This window comes from Argiope bruennichi, chromosome 10 (assembly GCF_947563725.1).
Source record: "Argiope bruennichi chromosome 10, qqArgBrue1.1, whole genome shotgun sequence".
Taxonomy (NCBI): domain Eukaryota; kingdom Metazoa; phylum Arthropoda; class Arachnida; order Araneae; family Araneidae; genus Argiope; species Argiope bruennichi.
In genome coordinates this window covers 98330767-98358594 of record NC_079160.1, presented here as the reverse complement: position 1 = coordinate 98358594, position 27828 = coordinate 98330767, and the positions used below count along the sequence as shown (strand labels likewise).

General features: G+C 29.1%; 2 protein-coding genes across 2 annotated transcripts in view; both read right to left on the bottom strand.

Moving 5' to 3' along the window:
- Nucleotides 1-1476: 1476 nt before the first annotated feature.
- Nucleotides 1477-12727, bottom strand: LOC129988714 (C-factor-like). Its single transcript, XM_056096982.1, has 5 exons — nt 12503-12727; nt 9577-9634; nt 7779-7966; nt 4899-5063; nt 1477-1929 (listed from the first exon to the last, which is right to left on the bottom strand). The coding sequence occupies exons 1-5, from the start codon at nt 12632-12634 to the stop codon at nt 1705-1707; spliced, it is 768 nt and encodes a 255-aa protein (XP_055952957.1). The 5' UTR covers nt 12635-12727; the 3' UTR covers nt 1477-1704.
- Nucleotides 12728-16168: 3441 nt separating this feature from the next.
- The window catches only part of LOC129988434 (peroxidase-like), a 39466-nt gene continuing 27806 nt past the window's right edge, over nt 16169-27828 (bottom strand). Inside the window, exons 11-14 of the mRNA XM_056096660.1 lie at nt 27295-27489; nt 23537-23706; nt 19938-20040; nt 16169-16309 (exon numbers count right to left, since the gene is read on the bottom strand). Coding sequence (XP_055952635.1) covers nt 16246-16309; nt 19938-20040; nt 23537-23706; nt 27295-27489 — 532 coding nt within the window. The 3' untranslated portion in view covers nt 16169-16245. The remainder of the gene's footprint in view (nt 16310-19937; nt 20041-23536; nt 23707-27294; nt 27490-27828) is intronic.

Sequence of the window (27828 nt, the reverse complement as noted above, 5' to 3'; positions counted from 1 at the left end):
TTTCAATGTTAATTATGATAATTTACTATCAGCCACACGATACATAAAATCGGCCAATAACATTACGAAGCTAAACAAAGGAAAGTTTGTGATGAATTTATAATTTTAACTGCTTCTTAATGCATAATTAATAATATGGAAATGCGCAGATATGAATATGTATAGCACATTCTAAAAAGAATTGAATTTATATGAATGATGTATTCGCCTTTTTATTGGCTTCAGCTACAGCCCAGATATATAACTCTGTAAATGTATTTTCTAAAGTCTATTGAAACGTCAAGATATGAAAACCTTATACAGTTAAAAACGTTGTAGTAAAGATTTTGATAATTAATGCATTGAATAAGCTTAAATTTAAATATCCCTCTGTTAGAAAATCCTTGCTAATTCACTTGTATTTGGAATAATCAAAATTAAAAGAAATTTTATAAAAATATAAAGCCATAGTTTGTTGAATGTTGAAGATGAAAATTATGTAAATTATTTTGCAAGAGAATCTTTTGTAATTCACTTGTTTTCTTGGACTGATAATGTAAAAGAGACTTTATAAAAACGTAAAGCTTGGATTCACTGAATTTTGATGAGAATTATGTAATAATCCCGGATGTAAGTAATCAGTATCTATTTAAAGATAGTTTTAGTAAAAAGGGCGTTAGTTAAACAGATCAAACAAAAAATACGAAGTAAGTTTTGGAAAGCTGCAAAGCATTCAGCACAAAAAATGATTTCTACATTACAGCATTTATATTATGCGTAATATTAGATTTAATTTTGAAATCTAACTTTCAGAATTCAGTGAGCTGTTCTCCCTTCTAGAAATCACATATTTATGCTCGAGGCATATAATATCATGTCAAAAAACGGAAAATCTAACGTCATCGTTATCCAGCGAACTAAAGTTTTACTAAGTAATGCGCTTGCCATCTTTTCTGTCATAAAAATCTTTTCTCCAGTTATCTCCTAGGAACTTTATTCGTAATTTTTGACCCAAATGAAAACGAGTGGGAATGGTGTTCCAAAAGTTTCTTACATATTTTCTAAGAAAAGTGTGCTCCATCCCCCTGTGGAACTTGGAAGGATTTTGAATGTCACTGATACAAAGATTTTTACTTTTACACATGAAATGTTTATCTTCGTAGTATAGTTAAGAAAACAATTTGTTCATTAATTAAAGTGGTTAACAATAATTAGGAAAAAAGGATTTTTTGTATGTATCTAACATTTTTACTAAATCCAATGGGCTCCCAAATAATTTTTATAGATAAAATTTAACCAATATTATTTAAGCGTATGAATGACGATAGTAAAATAATAGCCAAAATATTCAAATTACATATGAATTTCAACATCGTAATTAAACTTTTTGAGCGCAAAGAGAAATATTCCTCGGGAAACATGAAACCTTATATTGAAAATATATAAATAAATAAAATAAAAAATAGATAAATAAAAGTAAAAAGACTGAATGCCTTTCAAAATATTTGAAAATTTTTATTCAAGAAATATTACCAAAACAACATTTATGCTGATTAGCGAAACTAGGGAAAACGTAATTTTATTTTATGTTAATATAGATTACGGAAATGCTTTTACCTAAATATGCATTTTAATAAACTGTAACATTAAATTTGTCTGGGAATCTTTGAATCCATTTCTGTAGAGGAGAGAATACATTGTGATGAAACATTCTTAGTGTGATATTCAAAACTTAATGGTAGCTCCGTTTCTGTCCAAGAAGGCCCCGTGATTCGATTCATTCAGTTGAGATAAAGTCTGTATCATAGCAGAGATGCTCTCTTCTGGGGTCAGCAAGGCTTGCTCGGTTCCCATGTCCGTCTTCACCCACCCGGGGCACATGTTCACCACCAGGATGCCCTGATCTTTTATGGTAAGAGCAACCACTCGCATTGCCATGTTTAGAGCAGCCTGTTGAAAGATTTCGATTATCAAAATGAATATTTTATAAAATATTATAAGAGGATAATCAAATGCACAAAAGTGTTATCAGACAAATTTAGCTGGAGTGGATGCAATTTTTCTTTTAAAAAATGTGTTATCTTTGAGAAAAAATTTATTTATATTATTTGCCAACGTATTCTGAAGCCCTGCGCGCTTTTGCGCATGCGTTAGGATGGGTTTAATTCGTCAAAATAGAGGTGAGAGGAAAGATGAAAGGAGGAGATCTATACATTTAACAATAAAGTAAATTCGCATTACTTGTGGATTGAATTAAAATAAAATAATAAAAGACACGATACTGCAAAATTAAATGGAAAAGTATCTAATAGAGTGGAAATCAAAGTCAATTAAATGACGAAGAATTCCGGAAATGCCCTCATTTTTCGGCATCTCACACCTTAATGAGATAGAAGAATCGAAAAGTGGTTGTCTTAGGATACTAAAACGAACAGTATATTTTTGAACTAAAGCGCAACAAAATTATTATTTGTTTATGCAGTCATTGTTTTCTTTCGCAATTTGAGTACGATACATGAAACGCGATCATCCGACATGATTTTCGCCTTTGAGCACCTATATCCAGGTATCTAAAAGGGTTTGAGTCAACATATGTGTCTTCTTTGTCTCTGAGTTTATGATAAAATACTGAAATTTTGTACATCACCTTATCAGTGTACGGAGGATGTTTTTCTCAAATGTCACACTCAGATCTATGAGATATTTTTGTGTGGGAATCGTATAAAATTTAAATTTTGTATTTGTTCAAATTTAATCTATAAAAAATTTCAATCGATGTCATAGAATTGTACCTTTTATTACTTTATTTTCCAGATTATATTATATGTTTATAATCAATATATAAGAAATAAAAATTAAGTTGTTGTTGTGTTGGATTTATTGGCGCAAGGGCCATATTTGATCATATTGCGCCAAGCATATGGTTTAAAAACATGCTAGGTAATATTAAAAAATGCAGTAACAAAATATAAAAGAATTTGATTTCAGTAAGAAAATGCGAAAACTGATAAAGTTGGAATCAGTATATAAAATTCAAAAATTTAAAACAAGCGAAAATGATTTAAAACATCTTACAGTAAAACAGTGATTCAAGAAATGATAGAAATTCAGGTCAACGTATTTGGGATATTTGTATATATAATTTTCTAAATCCATTGTTTAATGATAAAGACCATAAATCAGTTTGAAGAATCAATTATAATTTGTATGGTTAGAGTATACAAGTTTGACTCCTGTAATAAAGCATTTAACCAGAACTGTAAACAGAATTCGATTTTTCTGTTGAGATGAAATAATGACTAGAGAAAATTAGCAAGAGGAATTTTGATCGTCAATGGTTTTCTTTAAATTTAAAAACTTAAAAATTCCTTTATGCCATCCGTATTTAGGTTTTGGTCATTTAGTGTATTTCGAAAGAATACCATTCCGATTTGAACATAAATCATTGTAATGCTGTATTGATCAATGCGTTTAGAGGCTTCAGAAATAAATTTATATTTCATTTGTGGTCTTGTATTTTAATCTTGAAAGCATAATGAATTAAAGTAGTTCAATTTTTTAGCATAATTCGAGCTATAATTTGATGTACTTTGTGAGTAATATCAGAATTCCAAATTAGTTTACTTTCAAACTGTTTAGGAAAAGTTAGGTAAAAGAGATTTGATCCTACAAAGAGTTCCGTGTAGTTAAAATTTATAAAGATGAATTTTGTCATCTCCAACAACTTTGTTATTCGTCACTAAATAAATATAAATATAAAGTGCACGGTTATGATCACATTTCTTTTACGGTGGAGAAGTTCTCCATTAAATGACAATTTGAAAAACATTTTAATGATTGCACTAAGAGCACTTCGTTTTGATAACTAAAGTGATTGCTTGCGATTGTGATTGCTGAGTTTTAGACCCAAGAAATAATTAAAAATTTATTAATAAACAATTATTGGAAGAATCAAATTTCTTTTTAAAAGAAAATCTTCAAAAAAGTTCAAAATTTCTTTCTCAAAAGTCAACTAGTAAAGGATTTCTAGGCTTGGAAATATATTTTCTTGAGGCTTAAAATATGTATCGATTACAATTCTAATTCTAAAAAAAATTAAACTTTTTATGTTACAAAAATTAAGAAATAAATAAATAAACACTATGATCATTAATCCTTTATTTCAACTAAAGTAGTGTTCCCGATGCAAAAGAATTCGAACAAGAACTGCAATAAGTATAAACCATTATAAATGAATCGAATCAAATCTTAATATTACAATTACATTTTTTATATAAATATTTTTGTCATTCATACTTCCTTAGAATTTAATTTTAGACGTAAATCCAGTTCGTAGTTATTACAAGTGACATTAAGAACATTTTAAACAATGGATGACTCAATTTATTCATGGAATTATAACCAATAATACTGGCTTCAGGAAAAAATTAAACAGATAAAGGTTTCATCAGCTTTTAGAAACACAACGACAGTAGTAAACAGGGATATATGGTAAGCATAATTAAGTTGTTTTTCTCCTGCTCCCCTCTCGAGTCGAGTTGTTTCCCTCCTGCATCTGTATTACATCACCCTAATGTTGAGTTTAGGAGCAAAACAACTCAACTCAACTCGAGGTGGTTGTGGTGGGGAAGCAGGAGAAAACTCTGCGTACCATATACCCCTGTTTACTACTAACGCTAAGTAACAAACACGTTCATTTATTCCCAGAACTGCAATCAGCCGCGCTTAAGCTGCTTCTAAATAAAAGTATTCAGAAGTTGCTTAAAAGTGAGCATAAGTTCATAAAACCACGCCTTACAAATGTCTTCCTGAACACTAACAGCTGTAAAATTTGATTCTGTGATGAGATTCACTACATAATGGAATCTCAGTAATTAAAAGTGATACCAGGAGCAAGTGAGAAGATCTTTGGGTCATACCTTACTGGTTCTGTAGCTAAGTATTTTCAACCAATCTTTCGGCATCTCTTCTGTCAATTCACCAATGGAGCCTCCAATGGAGGAAATGTTAAGGACAGCTGCTCTGGACACGTTCATCCCGCTGTCCTTACGAGCAGCTGCTTTCTGAAGCAGAGGAAGCAGTTCCTGCAAAATTAAAGAGGTTTTAGTAAAACCAATTAAATAAGTCGTGCACATAGTTTTTGTACAAAATAAAGAAAAAGAAGTTGCATCGTCGTCCTTAAAAGAATTTGAAAGCAAAAAAATACCACAAGCTAATCGGAATATGGGAAGCATAAATACAATAGCCTTTAGCTTGAAATAACAGAAGTTATAAGCGCCAGTCTGTCTATGCCGTATATTTTCGAATATGAGTGTTCTTTGAATTTTTTTCTAAAACTAAATTATGGATTCAGTTTATATACGAATTCACTAATTTTCAAGAAACATTAGTACTCTTGCCTTAATTAGGCGCAATGTAATATACCAAAATGTGTACCAAAAGAAATAATAGAACATGTAAATAATTAGAGCATAAAAATAACAATAAAAAAAAGGAAAATCAGTTTAATCTTTCAACTAACTCTTTGGGTATTTTGAATGCAACCTTTTTGCGAAACGATGAAAAAATATTGAATTTATTGAATTCCTACTGTATCAATTCTTTGTCAATATTAAATTTTCAAACGGTTCATAAAATTCAGCTTTTCACCTATTTTACATTCTCGTTAAAATTTTCTCCTTCAGATTTACATGTTTGAACGTGAAAAGAATTTTTTCCTTTCAGTTTACATATTAATTTTTAATTTTGGGCAAATTTCTGACGAAAAGTGAATTTTTGTCTTATTCATTGATCAGTTTATATTCGGAAATATTCAGTAATAAAAAGTATTCTTTAAAACACGTTTTTATAAGTTCATTGAAAACTAAAATATCTTTGAAGTTTTCTTCATCTTTCAATAATCTATGTTTTAGTTTTTTTTTTTTTTTTTTTTTTTTTTATAATTCATTATCAACTTCTCTTTTTACTTCTATTTCCATACAGATTTTGAAATTTCGCTTAATTTTTCAAGAAAGAATGAATTTCCTGCTTATGCTTAAATTGGCTTATATTCGGAAATATTCAGTAATAAAATGCATTTTAAAGAATACTTCAATAATTCACTAATAATTTAAAAAAATTAAAAAAGCTCTTTAAAACGCTTTTTATTATTAGTGCTTTGAAAATTAGATATTTTTAAAATTTTCGTCATATTTTCATTTCTAATTTTTAATTTTTCTATATTTAATAGTAATGAATAAAAAAGATTAGTTCTAAGTTAAGTCTGGGTTTTTTTGTTCATAGAAAATTTAACTTAAAAATTATTTATATTAAGAATTACTGTTGATTAATGGCTCACTAGAAGAGAAAACAGAATGCTTTCTTTTGTTGGTATCTATATATTTTATTTTTCATTCTCTTTGATATGCGATTTGTGTGTTGGCAAATTTTTAACAGTAAATTGCAAATATTAATCGGCGTTTAATAATAAATTTCAGTTTGGCTAACCAAGCAACACACTTTGCTTTCTTTATTTGTGAAGACATGGATCGGTAAAGGATTCTCCTTGTTCATTTCTCAAAAGTCAGCAATGTAAATTACAGACAAAGATCCAAAATACGTCAGTGATTCATGTGATTCATAGCATTTTCTCGCAATATAATGCGTTTTACACATTTTAGTATCATGAAGGAAAGCAAATATGCATTGTTTGATCTAAAGATCACATAAGGGAGACCAAAGTATTATGACGATATTAATACAAATAAATCCATTTGAACTGCTATTAAATCTTCTTTAGCCTCTGTTTAAAAACCTCTGTTAAAAACATAATACTTTTAAATTTTTGATGCCATTTCAAGAATTTTTCCAAATTTAAGGCGTTTGAAGATCGTCTATTATCGTCTGTCTGATTCAAATGATATTTTGCATATCCTATTTTTTTATGATTAGAATAAGATACAATGTTGGGAGTAGCTAAATCTTAACCTACGATAATAATCTCTAGCTAAAGATCAATCACCCTAATGAACATAAACTAAGTCATTCTTTATTTTACATAGCTCCTGAAATTGCCCTTGTCATCAGTAAGGAAAACCCTTCATTTTAAATTTTGAAAATTTTAGTAATGGCATGCATATACATACAGTTATATAAACCACTAAATGGCCAACCCATAGACCAAAGTTCCAAAAAAAATTCATTCATAAATCTTATTCCCTAAACTTCATTAATGTAACCCTATATTTTAAAGTAACTGTGTTCCCGTGACCACGGACATAATAATAGATAGACAAAGACAAGAACAGATTTCTGTAGATGGAAGTCTTCCGACTTTTATAGAATTCTAAAGTTTTGGTTTAAATATTACGTATCAAATTTCATTCAATTAGTTCATTGCTTTTTTAAGTAATTGTGTTCATAAAAAAAATAAAATAAAAAAAAATAAATAAATTCTAAAATTTGTTTTTTAGGAAGTCAAAAATGAGGCGATTCATCGGAATCATAAAGACGAATTGTTTTCACAATTACAATATCTACCCCATTTATTTTTCGTACAAGAAAACAAACAAAAAAGTAAAATAAAAAAAACTATATAAAAAAGTTCAGTATTTAGTTTATAAAGATTTTTAATTTCCATATACAATGCATTTTTATAATTTGATTACGACTATTACTCAAACAGGACATTACACAATGTAATATTCTAAACTTTGAAAGGAAAACCAATATTGTATAATATTGTTTCACAATATTGTCGAAGTTTAAATAGAAAATTTTTATTATAATGGTGGAATTACTATATTTATCAATATTATTACCTTTAGAACCATGACAGGTCCCACTGTGTTGATGGTAAAATGGAACAGCATGTCCTCCTCCGTGATTTCGGGAAAGCCCTCCCGCTCCAAAGCACCAGCATTGTTGATCAACAGGTTGAGACCTTTGTCTCCAACTTTGCTTTCTATCGTCCTATGTGCGCTTTCAATTTCATCCTTCTTTGTGATATCTGAATCGAGAAAATAAAAAAAAAATATTTAAAAGAAATTATTGTTTGGACGTGGATTAAAATATATAAAGAAGAAAATTAGATTCCATTCACCAACATTTTTATTATTCATGGAATAAGAGAAAATAAAGAATGTTTTGTTACACTGTCTGGCTTCAGATTATTAACCAGAAACGAAATCAATAATAGAAACACATTCATAAACATTTGGCCGCCATACATTATCGAATACGTAGAACCAACTCCAGAAAATATAAAGCTTAAGCTAAAGTGGAAGGGCACACTCGCACAACGACCAGGAAATGTTGGTTATTCCATTCTTCAGAGTCGGGTGTTCGCAGTCAAATTAATTCTTCTTTCAGTATCTGGTTTAACAGCACCTTTAGCAGGAATCGTATTGAACTTTCGTGTGCATAATGTAAATAAAATATTCATCTTAATCTGTACCACTACATCTGAATTTCTTCTCAGAAAACCAAAAAATAATTTTTTTATCTTGTATGTAATTAACAATCATCTACTTTAATATATAGTATATTTTTATTTTTCGCAATGCACAAGTTTTATTTTCAAGAAGCACTGAGTAAAATAAATTTAAAGTCCTATATTTCTTTATTATAAGGCCGTGTCAGCTTGATGGTAAATTTCCGCTTGCGGCATCGGAGGTTGCAGGATCGAAACCAAATTCCACTGTTTTGTAAACGCGGATGGTGTACAATAAATTCATCGGGGGTAAGCCCGCTCACATTGGTGGTACACAGATATTTTGAGATGAGAATGTCAACCAGATGTCATCATCAACCATACCACTGTTCAAAATTACAAAATACATCCCAAAGGAGGTCTTGTATTGTTTCGAAACGATTTTAAATTTTAACAATTAATATTGCCAAACCAAATTATCTTTGATTATAAACATTCAATTTAAAATATTTTGATGTTTAACAGGAAAATGCTTTTACTTTGGCATATATTTGATGCGATACAAAATTTAAAAAGGTTTAGAACTGCCGATATAGTTTATCTTCTCTTACCCACAAATCAAGGATTTATGATGAAATGGGGGAATGTCATCTTCTGTTGAGTTAACCGGGCTTGGAATATCTGAGTACAAGTCTGAGATAACCCCTGTACGTGGAAATCGAAAGAATTTCGAGAGAGAAAGCTCACATTTTGGATTCACTAAGGAACTCTCCAGCAAGCAATCCCTCTACAGATATTATGGACTTTGACAAATGTGGGTGTAATGAAGTAATACAAATGAAAAAGAGTTAGAGAATATGCAGAGTAATTGGAGAGGAAATAAATAATATACGCTATAAAGGGGAATGGAATCCATTTTTGCTTACGATTTCAGTCCTTAAATCTCTTTGTAGGCAGGAAATAAATGAATATTGTGGGGCAGAATTTGCCCTCTGGTAAGGAAAAAGTACTACTATAACTAAAAAAAATCATTCATCAATAATAAAAAAATTATCAATTAAAAATACACAATTAATGTCATTTTATAGAATTTTTATAACATTTTTTATAAATATCTTTAATTTATATTAATGTGAATAAAGACTCTATCTTCAAAAAGGATAATGGTGTATTGAATTTTAACTCACCCATTTTGATAAGCACAACTTCGCTTTTCTTGGATGCATCTCGAATCTCTTTAAGAGCCTAAAGAGGAAAAAGAATTAATTTGAAAGGAACATAGAAATTATGAAAGTAATGATGAAAATTTTTCTGTAATTTTATATAATGGGAACATACAAAAAATTCATATCTATTTGTAATTTCGATCATTAACAGTTTCAAATACAATGTCTGTTTTATCGAATTTTGCAGTAGAAAAAAACTATTGTAGACGATGGAATGGTTGATGACCAGAGGCTGGAAGTTGTAAACAATACACTCAGCTGACCTTTGGAAGTAAGATTTTATTGCTTCTCCAGACGTTTTATGGGTGAAGTTCAGGTGTGGAGGAAGAATCTGGGGATCAAATAACCGAATAAGATGGATGACCCACTAACAGGAAAATTCTAGAATTGCTCCGGACTTTTTCTTCTAACTACAACGATGATTATAGTCTGTGCATTTTCTGTAGGCGGTTCAAGGTCACATTTTCTACCTCGTTATTGGTTATCTGGTACCAGTAACGCGGTAGAAAATGTGACCTTGAACCGTCTACAGAAAATACACAAACTATAGACATGGATACGCCAAATCATTCTGGAAACGAATCTAACCAAACAAATATTCAGTGGGCACTCATTCTTCATGTTTTCAAATCTCTGAATATGACTTCTAAAGAATATTCTTATAAGTTTTTGTGAATGAATATGTACCTAGGGTTGAGTATGGTCAATGTTTTTCTCTCAGCTCGAGTATGCTGCATTCGCTCACCAAAGTGACTCCTCAGTATAAAATCAGTTTCAACCATATTTATTTCAAAAATATATAAATAGTGTTAAAAAGGGTCTTTGAAAACAAGACTACTTTTACAAGACTTGATATTTGTTAAGATTACTAAACAAAACAATTTTTATTTTAATTATTTTCTATATTTTGGTCTTGAGATTTAGTGTTTCTCGAACTTATTACTAGAGGGCGCCAAAAGTATCAAATCAAAGCATAGTTTAACTAACGGTTTCCAATAATTAAGTTTTTGAAAATATTAAATTCGATTATGTCATCAAGAACACAAAAGATTAAATTTTAGAATCATCCTATCAAGAACACAAAAGATTAAATTTTAGAATCATCTCATCAAGAACACAAAAGATTAAATTTTAGAATCATCCTATCAGGAACACAAAAGATTAAATTTTAGATTTTAGAATCATCTCATCAAGAACACAAAAGATTAAATTTTAGAATCATCTTATCAAGAATACAAAAGATTAAATTTTAGAATCATCTCATCAAGAATACAAAAGATTAAATTTTCTAGCTTGTCATAAAGAGAGAAAAAAATATAAATTTTCATATTTTCTATAAATAAAGCAAATAAATTTTAATAATAACGCTTAAAATGCAAACAAAAGTTTAACAAAAACAAGCAAATTAATTAACTTATTATCAATTTATTTTTGAAATAACTTTCAAAATATATTTGGTGAATGACTACAGGATATGACATAACATTCTATTAGTTGTCATACGTTATTTTATGTGCTGCGGCATTTTTATGTTTAATGTATGGGTAGAAGATCATATTTTCATTTCTTTTAATTCATTTTATTTATACATTGTATTTCGTATTTCGAACAAAAATTCTCTCTTTCAAATATTACAGACTAAATTATTAATTTTTAAAGTTGCATTCCTTTACGAATTAATAATCTGATTTCAAAGAAACATTGTCATCCTATTCGATTCTTTACGTCTATTGATATGGAGAAATAAATGAATTATTTGTTGTGAAATAAATGGGTAATTTTTCTCATGGTAACTGTTGAATTATTCTAAGATAGTCTAAAGTAATAAAATTGAAAGTTTCATAATTCCATCAGTTTATATTATAGGAGAGTGAATTTTTTATTAGAAATGTCAATATATCATAATTATTTTACTAAACATGACACAGAACTGTGAGAATTTATAAAAATTAAGTTTCATATATTTTTCAGGATTACATTTATTGACTCAAGCATCATAAAATATTATTTCGATAAATCTTAATAACAGAAAGCCTTTTTCCAACCGGTAGTATATACTTGCCTGTAAACGTTTAGACTTTAGATATTAAGCATAATTCTAGAGGATATCCTGTATATTCTGAGAAGATATTTTTTCTGTATTTTAATTTCAGCAATTAGTTTTCAATTTTTCAGTATTTGCCTTATTCTAATTTATTTCGATTTTTCCTCATATTTTTCAAAGGTATTTACTGTAGACGCATTGGAATTAACTGAGAGCCATGGATAAAAGCCTTACTGGATAGTCAATAACTCAAAATGGAAAGTGAAGATAAAAATAATTAAACAGAAAACATACTATTGTTATTTTACTATAATATAGAAAATAAATTTTTGCATCAAAAATCTAGAAATGAAAATAAAATCACAAATCATCCGGAGGTGTCGATTTATTATGATTAATTAGAACTTTAATTCGCATAAGAATTTTTCTTTTATTATTTTGTTTTGTTCACTAGCTTTTAGACAACAAAAAAATTACTTTCTATTTTTAGAAATAAAAGCTTGTTGATTTTTTTAGAATTTTCCTGCATTTTGATCTTTATAAATCTAGTATTAATTAAATACATAAAAACCTCATAGAATCATTCAATCAACCATTCTTTCAATTTACTGTCAGATAAACTATTAATATTAAATTAAATTTAATAAAATCGGATTCATTAATTCATAACGAATTTTAGAAAATATCACTTTGTTAGATTATTATTGGAGACATATTATATAAAATTTAAGCATACCAGAAAATAAATAAATAATAAAATTTCATCTTTACAAACACATAATTTACAAACTTTAAATAGTCCAATTAAATAAAGCTTGCAAATATAAGGAAAAGGCTGCTTACTTGTGTTGAATTTTCATCTCTATAGGTAGCAAAGATGAAACGAGGAGGCTTAGGTAATTTAACTAATTGTTTCACAAATTCTAAGCCTATTCCTCTGTTTGCTCCGGTAACTAAAATACTTTCAATTTCCATATTGTTTAATGGTGATAGAATAAAATGCCGGTTTTGCTCTGAAAGTAGGCAGTATGTGTGAAATGAAAATAACCAAACATTTGACGATAAAACCTATTGTAATGTTTTGATAAGAATTATTATCTGTGAAGTATAAGAAACCTGCCCCTTTAGAAACTATTCATCATTATGTTGATATAAGATTACGTCAAGGTCACGCAATAGTTTTGCAGAATAACGCCTTTCGTCGAGGTTGTTAACCTAGATAAATACTAAGTAACCTAGATAAATAAATATAAGCTTATTTTAATCTTAACCAAACGATATTTATTCACTTAAATTTTAACTGCTTTTTTTTTAGTAGAATTGTTTCGTGTTGTAAAGATAAAATTTGTAATCTATTTGTCACTCACTTCCGAATGTTCTAGATTTTAAATCTAGAAACCTTTTCCATGATCATGTACTATTAAGAATTTTTAATTCTTGTTCATAAGATAAATATTACTTAAATTAAAATTTTATTTCACTCCAGAGTTGATCTGGTTGTAAGTCTGAATGTATTAAAATAAAGATTGAGAAACGGAAGTCATTTAAAATAAAGATATTCTAAGTCGTAATACACAAATAAAATTGTTTCTTTAATTGAATTTATAGTCCAATTCTATTAGCTTCTTATTTTTAAACATAAAATTGATTTTTAGAAGATTTTTAACTTGCTTTCAGCTTGCATTGGTTTTAAACTGTTATTGTGGATGACATTGCAAAACTACTTTAACATTTTTAACTGAATTATTAATTAATCTATTTTAATGAAATTTTGATTCTAAAAATTGTAGCATTTGATATAGCTATTGTCTGTAACATTCCATAATATTTGGAATGATGAATTAAAGTTAAAGATTAAAAATAAAGAATAAATAAAGCAAAAAAAAATTATATTTCTAATTGGATTAATAGAAAAGGATTAGAGCAAAACAAATTATACTTTTAATTGCATTAATAGAATTGTATTTATATTAATTATATTACACAAATACATTTATTAGAGAATATGTGAGAAAATTTCGGAGAGACAAGTCCAAATCGTTTTTATTATAATATATAAAAGCAAAGTGGAACAGCTTTGAAATAATTTCGTTTGATCTAAAATGAATTCTCACAATAAGTCTTAGCAATAATCAATTATTTCTTGTATTTACCAGCTTTTAACAAACATTAAACAAACATTATTAACTATTACCTATTAAACTTTAAGTTATTAACAGTAAAGTTATTATATGTGTTGTAAATAGAAACCTCACAAGAATTTTTGCAAGATCCTCGCAAGCAAGGTTTTTTATAGATTTTGAGATTTATTTAGATAATCCGAAGCAAAATAATGATAAAAAAATGTCTTAAAAACAGTTTATCCTATTCAAGCTACAGCTCTTACAATGACAAGATTGTGCCATGCGCAATCCGGTAATATAATTCATGACGAATTCATCATAAACTATTGATTCATTATGAATCTATAATTGAATCTTGATTTATTCTTTTTTTTTATTCTTATTTCGTAAAAATTGTTCTTATATTTTCACAAAGTTTTGTTTTTATTATGAAATTTGGAAATTAAAATTCGAATTTTTAAAATTTCAATTCACTTCGTTTAGTACAATTTCAAATTCCTGCGATCTCATTGACCCTTTACTGGTACAGCAGGCATCTATAAAGTTATGAATGAAATAAATTCGGAATGTTTGAGCACTATGGTTTGAAAGTGGGCACCTGCTTAACACTAAAATTAAAGTTCCATATTAAAATTTGAACCAAATGATATGGGAAATGCTATGAGTTAAATAAATGAAATAATTTTTCTTTACACGAATATATTTGTACATAATATTATTAACAATATTAAAAATTATTGTTGATTAGAAAGACTGCTGAAGATTAATCGATCTCCAGTTGGATTTTGCAATTCTTTGTATTTGTTTATACATTGAAATTAAAATCCCAGAAGCAAAAAAAAAGTATACTGTTTGTTTCAGAAATCTAAGAATACCATATTTTGATTATTTTATTCTGTAGTGGGGTGAAACGCAGAGAATAAGAGAACCTCATATTCGGTGTTCTCTTTTAGTTACGTTCGTAACTTCTTTCAGTTACATGCGTTTTCTTTTTATTTCTTCTTCGTTTTTCCTTTTGTATTTTGAACTGAATTATTTTATTTTAATTCAGACTTAATTAATTATTAGTCATATTCATTTCCATTAGTTCAATAATCCGTTCAAATTTGCAAATCATCCGCGATTATTACACCAAATAACACCACAAATAATCGGCATTAATTGTAGTGCTAAATAAAATGTCAATGTCTCCTCCTCTATTTTTCAATCCACCCCTATTTTAGTGAATTCAGCGTTTCCTGGCGCATGTCCAAAACTTTGGGGCATTTCCGTTTCTGAAATTAGACTATGCCTTTCTGTAATAAAAATTTCATAAGAAAAAATCATATTAAAAGTGTATACTATCAAGTTCAGCAAACAAATGTTCCAGATTCAGGGTCTTTTTTTATTTCCTTTGTCGCTTTTTATTTTTATGATGTCTTTGTATTTCTTTTATCATCGTATTTTTATATTCTTGTTTTCATCGATGGATAGAGCATCGCATTTATGGTTTTACCACTTATGTTGATCACTTAATGTAGCTGACTTCCTGCTTTGAATATGTTCAAATATGGATTTGGAAATAATGTAATTTTCGGGATTTTTTAAAACTTTTTTTATATTTTTATTTAAGATATGAAATACTTCATATTAATTACTGATAAGAATCATGACGATTAACGATTTAAACAAGCTACATTTCCATTTAAATTTTGCGCCAGTTCCTTTAACACTTTTAACTTCCGAGCAGAAACAGTTGTAGTTGTAAAAATAATTAAGTATAATAAGTGATTATGTTGTAAAACATTCACATCACTTACAGCGCCATCTATTGGCAAGATCCGGCAATAGCATTTTCATTTGAAATTAGTACGAAATAAAGAATAATAGCATCATCTATTTAATACGAAATAATCCCTTGTGGAAAATAAAATTAAGAAGAGAAAGCATGAAACAATGCATATAGTTTGGTCTTGGTATTAGTAGTTCTGTTTTTGAGGAGTTTTAAAAAGACAAATATTTCTTTATCTATTATCGCTCACGTAACACATTTTCATTAAGATATATGCTTAGAGTTTCATTCAGTTGTATTTATGTTTTAAATATGTATCGCTCATGAGAGTATTAATACTTTAGTTCATTGTTTATTAAATTACTTATTAGTTATCCGTAAGGTGTAATTACTTATTATTTATTTATCTATCCACATCATGCCATAGCTCATCTTACACCTTTACGAGATTCTTGACAATAAACTAAGTGTGTGTCTTTTTGAGAGTTGAAGCTGTCCAATAAGTAACACTAATGCCGAGTTGCAAGAATCTTTAAAGTACTAAGAAATATGTGGAGACTTGAATTATGTGATTCCCCCCCCCCCCAAAATCTGTTTTAAATTTCGTAACAATAATAAAAGCCATAAAAATTAATAGTTTATTCAAATTGTATGAATTACAAACTCATTTTTATGAAATACATCTACACATTTCATGATTCTTTCCATAATGACAGATCCACCGATGGTAAGTCAGAACACATTACTTGAGGATTCCTGAAATGTTAAAAGAAATTTGAAGAATCAAAATAAGTTTAAGAAAAAAACTTTTAGATCTAAAGCAGAATATTATTAAGATATTGCCATTTTTGACGATCAGCTGTTCACCTATTATATTCATAATTATTAATTTAGTCATGCCACCTAATATTGATGAAATACATCTTATCACAACCAAAGAAAATGATTTTCAAATTATTTTAGGTGCCTCCAGGTATTTTAATCAGCAACTTCTATTGGTAAACATGCGAATTATCTATATAAACGATTTGGATTTTACAAATTTACTATTACTTTATTGTTATCATTTTGAAAATTTTCCATTTAATATTATTGTGCTATTCAATGTATGAAGGACCCAATCATGAAACGCTCCAACCTGCATTTTCGACATTCATTGCTTTTTTTGTTTGATTTGTAGAAATCTGCTGCCAAAGCCCATCAGACACTTTTAGAAACTTATGGTGATTCTGCTCTGTCTTATCTCAATTGTTGGTTGTGATTTTAACGATTTAAGGTGGTGATTTCGATGTCAAAGACAAAGAACGGCCTGGAGGACCAAACAAATTCGAAGGCAATCATTTGCAAGACTTATTGGACGAAAAACGGGAAAAGTTGAAGAAAATGATCGAGAATATTTTGATTGATATATATTGTACCAATTTCTCTCACAAAAATGTCGTTTAAAAATGAAAAAATAATCAAAATACATGCAAACACCTAATACTTTAAAAATAAACTCGAATTATACTAATTGATTAAAGAAATCGATCTAGATGTTGAAGCTTCGGGCTGTATCGAAATTTTACGGTGTACCTACCAAACATCAGCTGCTTAATTTATTATTGTCCAAAAATTACACTGGAAAATTTGTAAAATATCTGAAAATACAAGAATATTCTATTCTTGAAGAATCTATACAAGAATATTTATTCCTAATGAATGATAATAGAATGAACAGAATAATAATAGATACATCATTGGATAGAGGAAAACTCAGATTTTTATTCTACACGTTCAACGTATGTTCAATTTGTTATTCGACAAACTTCCTTTCTTTGCCACACGAGAAGTTACTGACTCTGGATTATTAAATTATCTGCTGTAAGAATTCTATCTTGCAGATTTCGAAAAATATCGAATTTCAACACTTTGATCTTGCAGAATTCGTATTTAGACCCAATTCATGCCATTAGTTGCGAAATTTCTGGCTGCCCTTGTACTTGAAATTCCGTAATCATGTTCAAAAAGCTACCATCTCATTACCTAAGATTACGCTCAACAATTTCATTTGATGAAAATGTTCAAAGTTCGGATTTTTTGAACGAAAAAACGAATGTTCATGTTCATACTGAACGAAAAATGTTTTTATTCATTTACATATGAGATTACATATTTTATTCATTACATCATTTATACATTTTCATATGAGAGAAACTAATGTTTTTCTCCTTACGCAATAACTTACTCTGAATTTCTTGTACCAATGATAAATATGTTAGTGATAAGCCGGCACTTTCTTGAACTTTGAACAAAATTCAAAATGCATTGTAAAAGTGGATATATTTGTAACATATTTTTGTTTTAAGTAGAATGCAGGTTCGAAGCAGTGAATAGACTTGGTATTTTTAATTCCGTTTTATTCTCTCTCGGGAGGCAAACATGATTATTTACAAGAAGGCAAAAAGGGCCGAAACAAATGATCACTAGTCTTATGTAACATCGTATTTCTTGCCATGCGCCAATGAAATACATGTGTTGACCTTGAGAAGAGAAACGGAAGTATCACTTTCATTTGATACGTAGTTCTGATGGTCCATTAGTTTTACAGAGGAATTGATTAAACCGAAAGTGGAATTGGATCGCGAAATAAGAAAATATTTTTAGAATGAAGTTACTATGGGCTAAACCAAGATAAAGCCTTGGAAATTAATTTGGATCAAATCAAGAGTTTAAAATATCATTACACACACACACACACATAATAAGTCTTTTAAAATTTTTCTTGGAACCTCACCACTTTCTCATATCAAGCAACCGCTTTTATTGGGATTATACGAATACATAAATTAAGACATTGGACTTCTCCTTATTCAGTGATGTATCGGGTATATTTCAATATATTATTATTCACTAATATATATATATATATATATATATATATATATATATATATATATATATATATATATATATATAAAATCTGCTTCGTTCTTTCGTAAAGTGTTCGAAATTGTGTCAAAATTTCCTCAATATTGAATGATATAACAAAAGTCATATTTTTCAGCGTTTCAGTATCGTAAAATAATATTATTCAATATATTATTCAAATGCATTAAGCAAATGAAATCTAATTTTTAATTTCGTATTATTCATTTAATTTATCAGACTACATTAATGTAGTGACGAGCGCCTGTTGGCGAGCGCCATCTGCTGGTTGTTAGACGGAGTTGACGCTGGTTAGACGGAGAGCAGATCAGACTGATCTGGACGAGAGAAAAGACGTGTCAGATCAGACGGATCTGGACGAAAGTAAAGACGAGACGCGACGTATTCGACGAAATCTACTGAATGTTCAATTCTTTTATGTTAATGTGTATATATCCTAAATGTCCTAATCGTCCTAAATGTAATTAAATGTGCGTTCTAAAATAGTAGTGATTTCTGAGTCCTACATTAATATTTTCTAGAGATATGTTACATGGTTCCTTCTGATTTTTTGTATAGTGAAAATTGTTTTCTTCAACTCATTTGACATAAGTTTCTGATAACTCTAATAATTAATTTTGCAATTTATCAACTGATTTTCAATATCTCATAAAACTAATGGGAATTTAGCATTTCTATGATGAAAGAAAAATATTATAAAAAAATAAAGTTAATATTGAGTGGAAAGACATTTTTTTTCGTAATTCATTCAGACATTTTTCCTACTTTTTAGTCCATTTTACATTCTTTATTTAAAAATGCTTCCTGTCAGGTAATGTAATGATTACCTGCCAAAATTTTCACTATTTATTAATGGTATATTTAGGCGGCTGAGAAATATCTTTGATAAGACATTTTACTAATAAAACGTCTTAAAAATTTTAGTCAAATTTATTTAAATAACTCATGTCTGCACATAGGATCCCACAGAATAATATATAAATAATAAATTAACTCAGATTATGGATGAAAAAATAATGCATATATTTCCCCTAAAAATAAATTTTCTTTCTCATTTCAGAATCATTATAAATAATAACTCAAAATTAACTCAGATTATTAATGAAAAACTAATACATACATTTCTAATCAAATTAAATTTTCTTTCTCATTTCAGAATTACTATAAATAATAACTCAAAATAATGGGTTAAAAATTTCATTCGAAACTTTTCATCTCTAAAATATTTAATGAATGTACATAAAGTCTCCCTCATACATTGAAAAATACATAAATAAAAAAAATCACCTCCGATAACTGATGAAAAACTAATGTATAATCCATTCCATAAAATAAGACTCATTTTTCATTTAGCAATAATATGAATAATATTTCAAAATATATTTTTAGGTTAAATACATTTTATTAATGCTTTATAAATTATATATTAGGTAAAATAAATATGCATCACACCTACCTCCTGGAAGGCAGCAGCAGCGAATTTAATTGTACTTTAGAAATATAAGTATTATCACATAGAATGCGGGACAGGGAGGTTTTCTTAATAGATAGTAGTTGTGCTAAAAGAGAAAATTTTGAATTAATAAATAAAACATGAATTTGAATTTATAAAACATGATTTTGAATTAATAAAATATTTTAATACATAAAAATGAATTGTTTTTGTATTATATATATATATATATATATATATATATATATATATATATATCCCATTAAGAGAAAAAATAAACCATAACAAAATTTTGATTTCTATTGGTAATGATTTGGATGTTTTTATTGCCAAATTATCTAGAAAATACCACTGGCCTGCGGAAGGTTTCGGGGAATGGAAAGTGAGAATTTTAAAGGAAATTAAAATAAAATTGAATACTGATTTTGACAGATCTAAAGAACGTGGGATTTATTTTAGTAAAACATTAAAAAATGAAATAAAAAATTTAAAAGAAAAATTTGTTATTACAGTAATAGATAAATCAGCAAATAATTTCTGTTTAATTTGTAAATATTATTATAAAGAACTTTTAATTAATGAATATAACTCTAATGCAACTTATATGTTAAAGAACACCGGGAAAAAGGAATTAGATAAAAGAATGCTAGCTTTCGCAAAAAAAACCAAAACTAAGACTTGCTCTCTTAACTATCCTTATTTATTCCCAACAGTTAAATTTCATAAAAATCCATTAAAATTCAGATTCGTAACCTGTAGCACTGGTAGTTATAATTACTATACGGGTAAACATTTCTTTAAATACTTAAAAATTATCCTGGACAAAATAAAAAATGAAGACAACTTTATTATTTCTAGTAACAAAGAAGTATTGGATTTTCTTAAAGAAAACAACATTAATAAACTTAATACTTTTGATTTCGAAAATTTATACACTAATCTACCTCATGAAAAATTAATAAAGGTCTGCACTTTTATATATGACGAATATTTAAATGAAAATATCATTCCTAAAAATAACTGGCTTGAGTTATGTAATTTTAATATTACTGAAAATTACGTGTTTAATGGTATTAATTTTTATAAACAAGTCAAGGGCATTCCAATGGGGACAGCTTTCTCAAGTGCTTTAGCTAATATTTTCCTGCATTACTATGAGAAAAAAATAATTAAATATAATTTAATAAACGGGTGGAGATATATTGATGACCTACTTTTGATTAACTTCGACAATACTAATATTATTACTAATTGCTATCCAAAAGATTTAATTCTAAAAGATACAAATATAAATCAACTTGAGGCTACCTTTCTAGATTTAAAAATCGAAATTGCTAATGATAAAACAATAGTTGGTATATACGATAAAAGGGATGATTTCAACTTTAAAATAACAAAACTATGTAACTACCATTCCAATCTAAACTCTAAAATTTTCAAAAATCTTATTTTCTCACAAGTTAACAGGATCAAAAGGGTTTGCAATAATAAAAATTCTTATATTGAAGCATCAAATATCCTCCTTAAAAATTTAATTAAAAATGATTTTCCTAGAAATTACTGTAATGTCAATTTTTTAATTAAACAAGGTATGGTTTGGGATTAATCTTTTGGCTTAAATAAAAATAGAAATTTACTTGCATATTGGATCACTCAATAGATGGCGCTGGGTGCCTACCTCTGTTTACATAATTTACCGTTAACTTTCAAAAACAGGAAATCACAATCGATTGTTTAAAGTTTCGTTCACTGTTGGATGGTATGTCTTGGCCTTTTCGTTTTTAATTTTAATTTTAATGCTGTTTTTGTTTTTATTGTTATTGTTTTTATTGTATTTTTACTTTGTGGTTTTTTTCTAATTTGTTATTTTATATTTCCTTTCTGTTAAAATGGTATATCTCTTGAGCATAATTTCGGGGGATTTTCGGGTCACGAGGAATCATTATTAGACTTAATGTCTGTATGTCCTCACAGAAAAAATCCCTTTATTTGAATCCCTGCCTGAGGGTGACCCTTGAAAAAGTCTTCAGGCCGGATTCTTTTTTAATATTTTTTAATAATTTTTTTGGTTTAATTTTTATTTGGTTTTTATTTTTCCTATTAACTTGATTCTAATACTTTTGTTATATATATATATATATATATATATATATATATATATATATATATATATATATATATATATATATATATATATATATATGATTATCTTTCATTTAAGCTCAGTATTTGATAATTTATTCCTATGTTGGATATTTGATTAATTAATAGCTAAAGAAAAATGGCATTTGTTAACACAAAAAAAAGGAAAAAAAAAAATATGACACAAACTTTGAAGAGCAACTAGATTTCGTTTTATAGTAAAAACTGTTTTTCTTAATCGTTTGAAACCTGTAAGTGCTATTAAATATATCATTATGAATCTGTAATATTGTTTCCCAGCTCAGTTAGTTCCATCTTAGAAAACACCGTTTTATGATCAGCTTTATTGGATGCTGATCGGCTGATGGATCAATGACCCCTGGGTTTAGTAACAAACTTGGCGGCTTTGAAGACAAAATGGATTGTACTAGAACCCTCTGGAATTCTGTCCATAATTCCAATAAGAGGTGAATTATGCTTGCTTTTTGGAGAAACTTCTCTGCTCTGCTCTGGAATCTATAAAAGGCTAGCTGTACAGGAAGCAGAAACGAGTCATTTAGAGTGTCATATATAATTAGTCAATGACGAATTAGTTGGATCAGTCAGAATTGCGCGTCGCTATTTATCAGTTGGATTAGTAGCGAAGCGTAAGCACTGTGTAGGGTTCAAGCGATTAGTGAATTATGAATTGAGCTTGGAGTTTAGTATTGAGGCAGCATTAAATCGTATGTGGAGTAGTCAGTCGTATAGTAGCTAGACAGCAGTTGGATACAACTAAAGCGACGATGCAGTGGAGAATACCAGGTGCTTGGAGAGACCTTAGTGTATTTATGTGGATTCCCTCTTTCTGCTTTCTGTCTGGCCGCTTTGTGTGCTGTAGTGGTTGTTTATTACCGATTACTATAGTCTGTGTATTTTCTGTAGGCGGTTCAAGTTCACATTTTCTACCTTGTTATTGGTTGTCTGGGACCAGTAACGCGGTAGAAAATATGACCTTGAACCGCCTACAGAAAATACACAGACTATAGGCTGCTGTTTGTTTCAAGTACTTTTGTTTGTTACTTGTGTATGTCTCAGTTGTGTATTCGAGTCTTCGTGTTAATAAATGAAGTTATTTGTTATCTAGGCGTGGTGTCTGTGTCATCATACACCCATTATAGCGAATCCGTTCGAGTTTAATGGAATAATTCTCTGTAACAATATATAGAAAAGATTTTGAATATTTTAAGATATATTTTTTTTTCATTCTAAAAAACATGATTAATTTTTAATTAAATCCCCGCGCATCTTCCCAATATTTACATACTTTTAAATTTTCAAAAGAAAATTCCCGAAATAATATACATTATACGTTGCTTTCAAACATGTAATTATTCAACAACTAACTTGATACCAAAAAGATAAAAATGCGCCAAAACATAGGGAAATTCAACAATACCAAAATACATCAAAATCTCAACCTGGTGTGAATGATCCTGCTTGTCCAACATGCTCGAAGTAAAATCTGTCGCCGAATTTCAAGTGATAAAATTGTCTCGCTATAATGCAGGCAGCAGTTGGACCCACTTTGGCTCCTTTAGAATGATATTCCAGTTGCAATCCAACATATAAGTCAACATCTTGCACTGACCTAGAATTGAATATGTAACAAATAAAAACATAAGGTGAATTGATATTTTAGTCACGTTTGGACATGCTACGATAGTTATTTCTGTCAAATCACTAGAAAAGGGTGTAAAATCAGGAAGAACATTAATTAAAAGGAGTCAGTTCACTACAGTGAAGTCTTACAACAAAAAAATGGGAGCTGATTACCCACAGCAAGTTGTTGAATAATTAGACATGAAACTCAGATTACAGAAGAATACGTTTTTAACCGCTGCATTTCATAATTATTAGATAAAAAAACAGAGTGTGAAATTATTGAAAATATATTCCCACTACAAAAAATCTTTAAAGAGGGTGCTTAAAATGGAGATAGCAGGCCTCATCAAGTGGCTCTCACCAACGATGAAATGGTTACTGCGCATTTTGAACGAGCTCTGGTGTATTATTCCTCATACAGCAGTATACGGAATCCGTAGATGAATTCAATTCCATCTATTCTGCCAGAAGAAGAAATAGAATAAGCCTGGATTCGAGAAGAATGGCTGAGGTCATCCATATATAGTCACTATAAGTTGTACGCATTTCATAGCACCACTGATCACATCGGTGAGTAATGAGGCTTTAGATCTAATGGGATCAATTAGACAACTGCGATCAGTGGTATAAACAAGGACTAGTTGAAACCTATAAACAGATTCACAAGCTACATAAGGAAATTTTAATCACCTTAAAACATAACAGGGTGTTATTCTAATCGTAATATGTTAACCACGGACGATTAGTTTTCCGCTGGACGACGATTTAGGACGATTAGTTTTCAGAGCAATTGAGTCCTTATATGAATGCTGCGTTAATACCTGCTTTCAAATCCAAAATCTTTGAGTTGCTTTCTAGTCATACCTTGTACGATCTAGTTATTTTGTAATGTTTTCCATGATGTGTGTTTTATGGGAAGCTACAGGAAATATTATATAGCAGTATTAGTTCTTTACGTATTTCAATGTAACCTTATCCAATTACATCCGATAATAATCCAAATATTAGGTGCTTGGAGCCTCCACTCACCGGAGTAGGGATAGATGAGCCAATGACAGAGAAAGAAACCCAATATTAAATTAATTTATAATTTCTTTTATGAAAATACCTTGGATATATAAATAGAAAATAAATTTTATTTCGAAATAAACTTTTGAACATAGTTTCAGTACCTGCGTTATTGTTTTATATTATATTTTTGTTCATTTGAAAGAATTGCATCTCAAAGTTCCGTCCTCATCATCAGTAGTTTCTCTATAGTTTGTTTCTTTTACATTGAAAATATTAACCTAGATCGCGTATATTGAAATAGAATAACCTATATGTGATCTCTGTAAATGATATAAATGTTAGAAGCGGATTTTTCTTAAATTATTCTGTAATCATAAACACTGAAAAACCCAAGTATACTGAAAAATCTTGAATGTACATATGGTTGAATAGACAACAGCCTGAATGAATTACACAGAAATCACAAATAATTATTCCAAAATTGAAGGAATATATTTACAAAACTGTAGAAGAACACGCATTTTGGGAAAATTCAGGTAAGGGAAGGTAGAAAAAACACTTTATGGTAAGTTATATCATTGACTCTCCGACCCGCTCGAAGGTACATGGATAAAGAATACTGAATGACTTGACTGTTGCAATAGCAACACTGGCGAGAACCGTGGTTAATTCCTAATCACCGGTCACGGTACAACCCTCCCCGAAGGAAGTACGTCCCATCATCGATGGGAGGAATCAGATCAGCCCACCTATTTGTGTACCCTCTAGGGTGGCGAGAGATCCAACCACCATGCCGGAAGCATCTGATCCTCATTTCGAGGTGCCCCCCGGGGGTTAACACTTTATGGTAAAATATTAACCTAGATCGCGTATATTGAAATAGAATAACCTATATGTGATAATAAGGGATCACTTTTATCAAATTCAATTACACAAATCATTTTTGTTGCACCATTGTCATTCCGGCCGCAATCGACCAAATGAACACGCATCGGACCATGCCGCTTCCTTTCCAACAGCTATTTGTAGCGCCATCTATCGCTAAAAATTCCAAACTTTATATCTTCTCTGAAAACAGTGTGTGAAATGGAACGTTACCTTGTATTATATAGAATATATATAAAATTTGAAAGCTGGGATATTCATTTGTGCTCCCTTTTTGAAAATTTTCACGAAAAATCTATATTTTAAAAGACAAGCACTCACAAACAGAAATAAAAAGATGCACAAATGAGCTATCATCTTTCCTTTAAAGGTGTTCACAAGCAGTAACCAACGTATCGAAAGAAAGAAAAAAATAAGGAGTTTAAAAGATTCCATGCTTTGTATCTTCATTGACAGATGGCGCCATGTAATCATCACCATTCCCATCATCATAGCAACCATCCCAATTCGGCCAATTTTTTTAATGCTGATAAAATCAGACGTTTAGTTGTAATTTTATTAATAATTATAAAAACAGATATATAAATGTAATTTTAGTTATATCCATAAAATTATCGTCTGTAACTGTAATTGCATCTGCAACTGGTTTTGTTCCGTTATTTTTAAATCATGTTTTTAATCGCTATTTTTTAACCCCTTGTTTTTTCTTTGTTTGATCTTTTGAACTTCATGAAATCAAATCATACCCCATGAAAACATATCAAAGTGAAAAGGGTCAAAAAATAATTAATGTGATGGCGATAAAAACGAGGTCATTTCATTGAAATATAGCAAATAGATACAAAGCATGGCAAAAATTGTAATTAAAGGCTGTTTATCATTATAAAGGATATCCAAAATTAACGCAAGATTTGAATCTGTCACCATTTGTGCATTAAAGTGTTTCAACCTTATTAAAAAATATATTTGACAGCTGATAGTTTAGGATGAGTAAAAATGGAGCGTTGCATGATAGAACAACGTGTTAATACAAGATTTCAATTAAATAGAAAACAGTTTTTTTCTTTATATTGTTAAATGTTTATTGAATCGTAAAGATAGAGTTATATATGGAATAACATATAGGGTAAATTACCTCCATGGGTTTGCTTTAACTACACACTATTTTGTTGAAATTTTCCATGATCATTTTGTATAAAAATGTGGCTGAATTTCGTTAATGCAGCGTTGAATTTTCTACTCCAATGCGCGCACGAATGTAGGCTCGTTGGCATAGAACGTTGACTTCATATGACCCCATAAAAAGAAATACAACGGTGTTAAATCACACGACCTAGGGGGGCAATTCTGAAATATTCGAGATGTGGCCGCCAGACTTTCATTATTTCTGAAATATTGTTCAACAATGAAAACACATTGTTTTATCATGTAACGCTCTATTTTTACTAAATCTAAACTATCAGCTGTAAAATGTTTTTTTTTTTTTTTTTTTTTTAAATAGGGTTGCCAACACTTTACGACAAGAATGGTGGCAAATTCAAATCTTACGTTAATTTTGGAAACCGTTCAGAAAATCTCCCAGCATAGTAATCTTACAGAAAAAAAAATTGCAAAGTAGTATTCACTCAAACTACAGAAAATATCAAACAATTAAAGAAAGCAAATAATTAAAACTTACGCATAATTGTTTTTCAGCAACTCAACATTTTGCTCCGAAATAATATAATTATCTACGAGGTCATCGAAAGACCGGATATCTACTTCTCCATCAGAGCAGTAATACACATAATACACATACGGGGCAATTCCATGATCTCTTCCTCTTTGTACATCTAAAGCAGGCAAATCGCTTCCATACTGAGCTCCGGGTTGTCTACAAGTACATCAGAAAAAAGTAATGTAGAATATAAAGTTAAGATTAAAAAACAACTTTTATCTACGTCTTTCTAAATTCATTTATATTAGCAATTTACGAAAATCAATATTAATTAAAACAGAGTCTAGCGGTAGTGTGAATTAAATTACACTTTTTCTTTGTTTCAATACAAAGTCAATGTAACAGTATCAACGAATAAAAACTTCAGGCGTCCTAGACTAAATTTTATTTTGTTGTTTGCAAATATTGAAAAAAATCACAATTAAAATTTCCATTGTTGATTTGTTGTTAATTTAATAAATGACTTTTACAATTTACACTGTTGATTTATTGTTA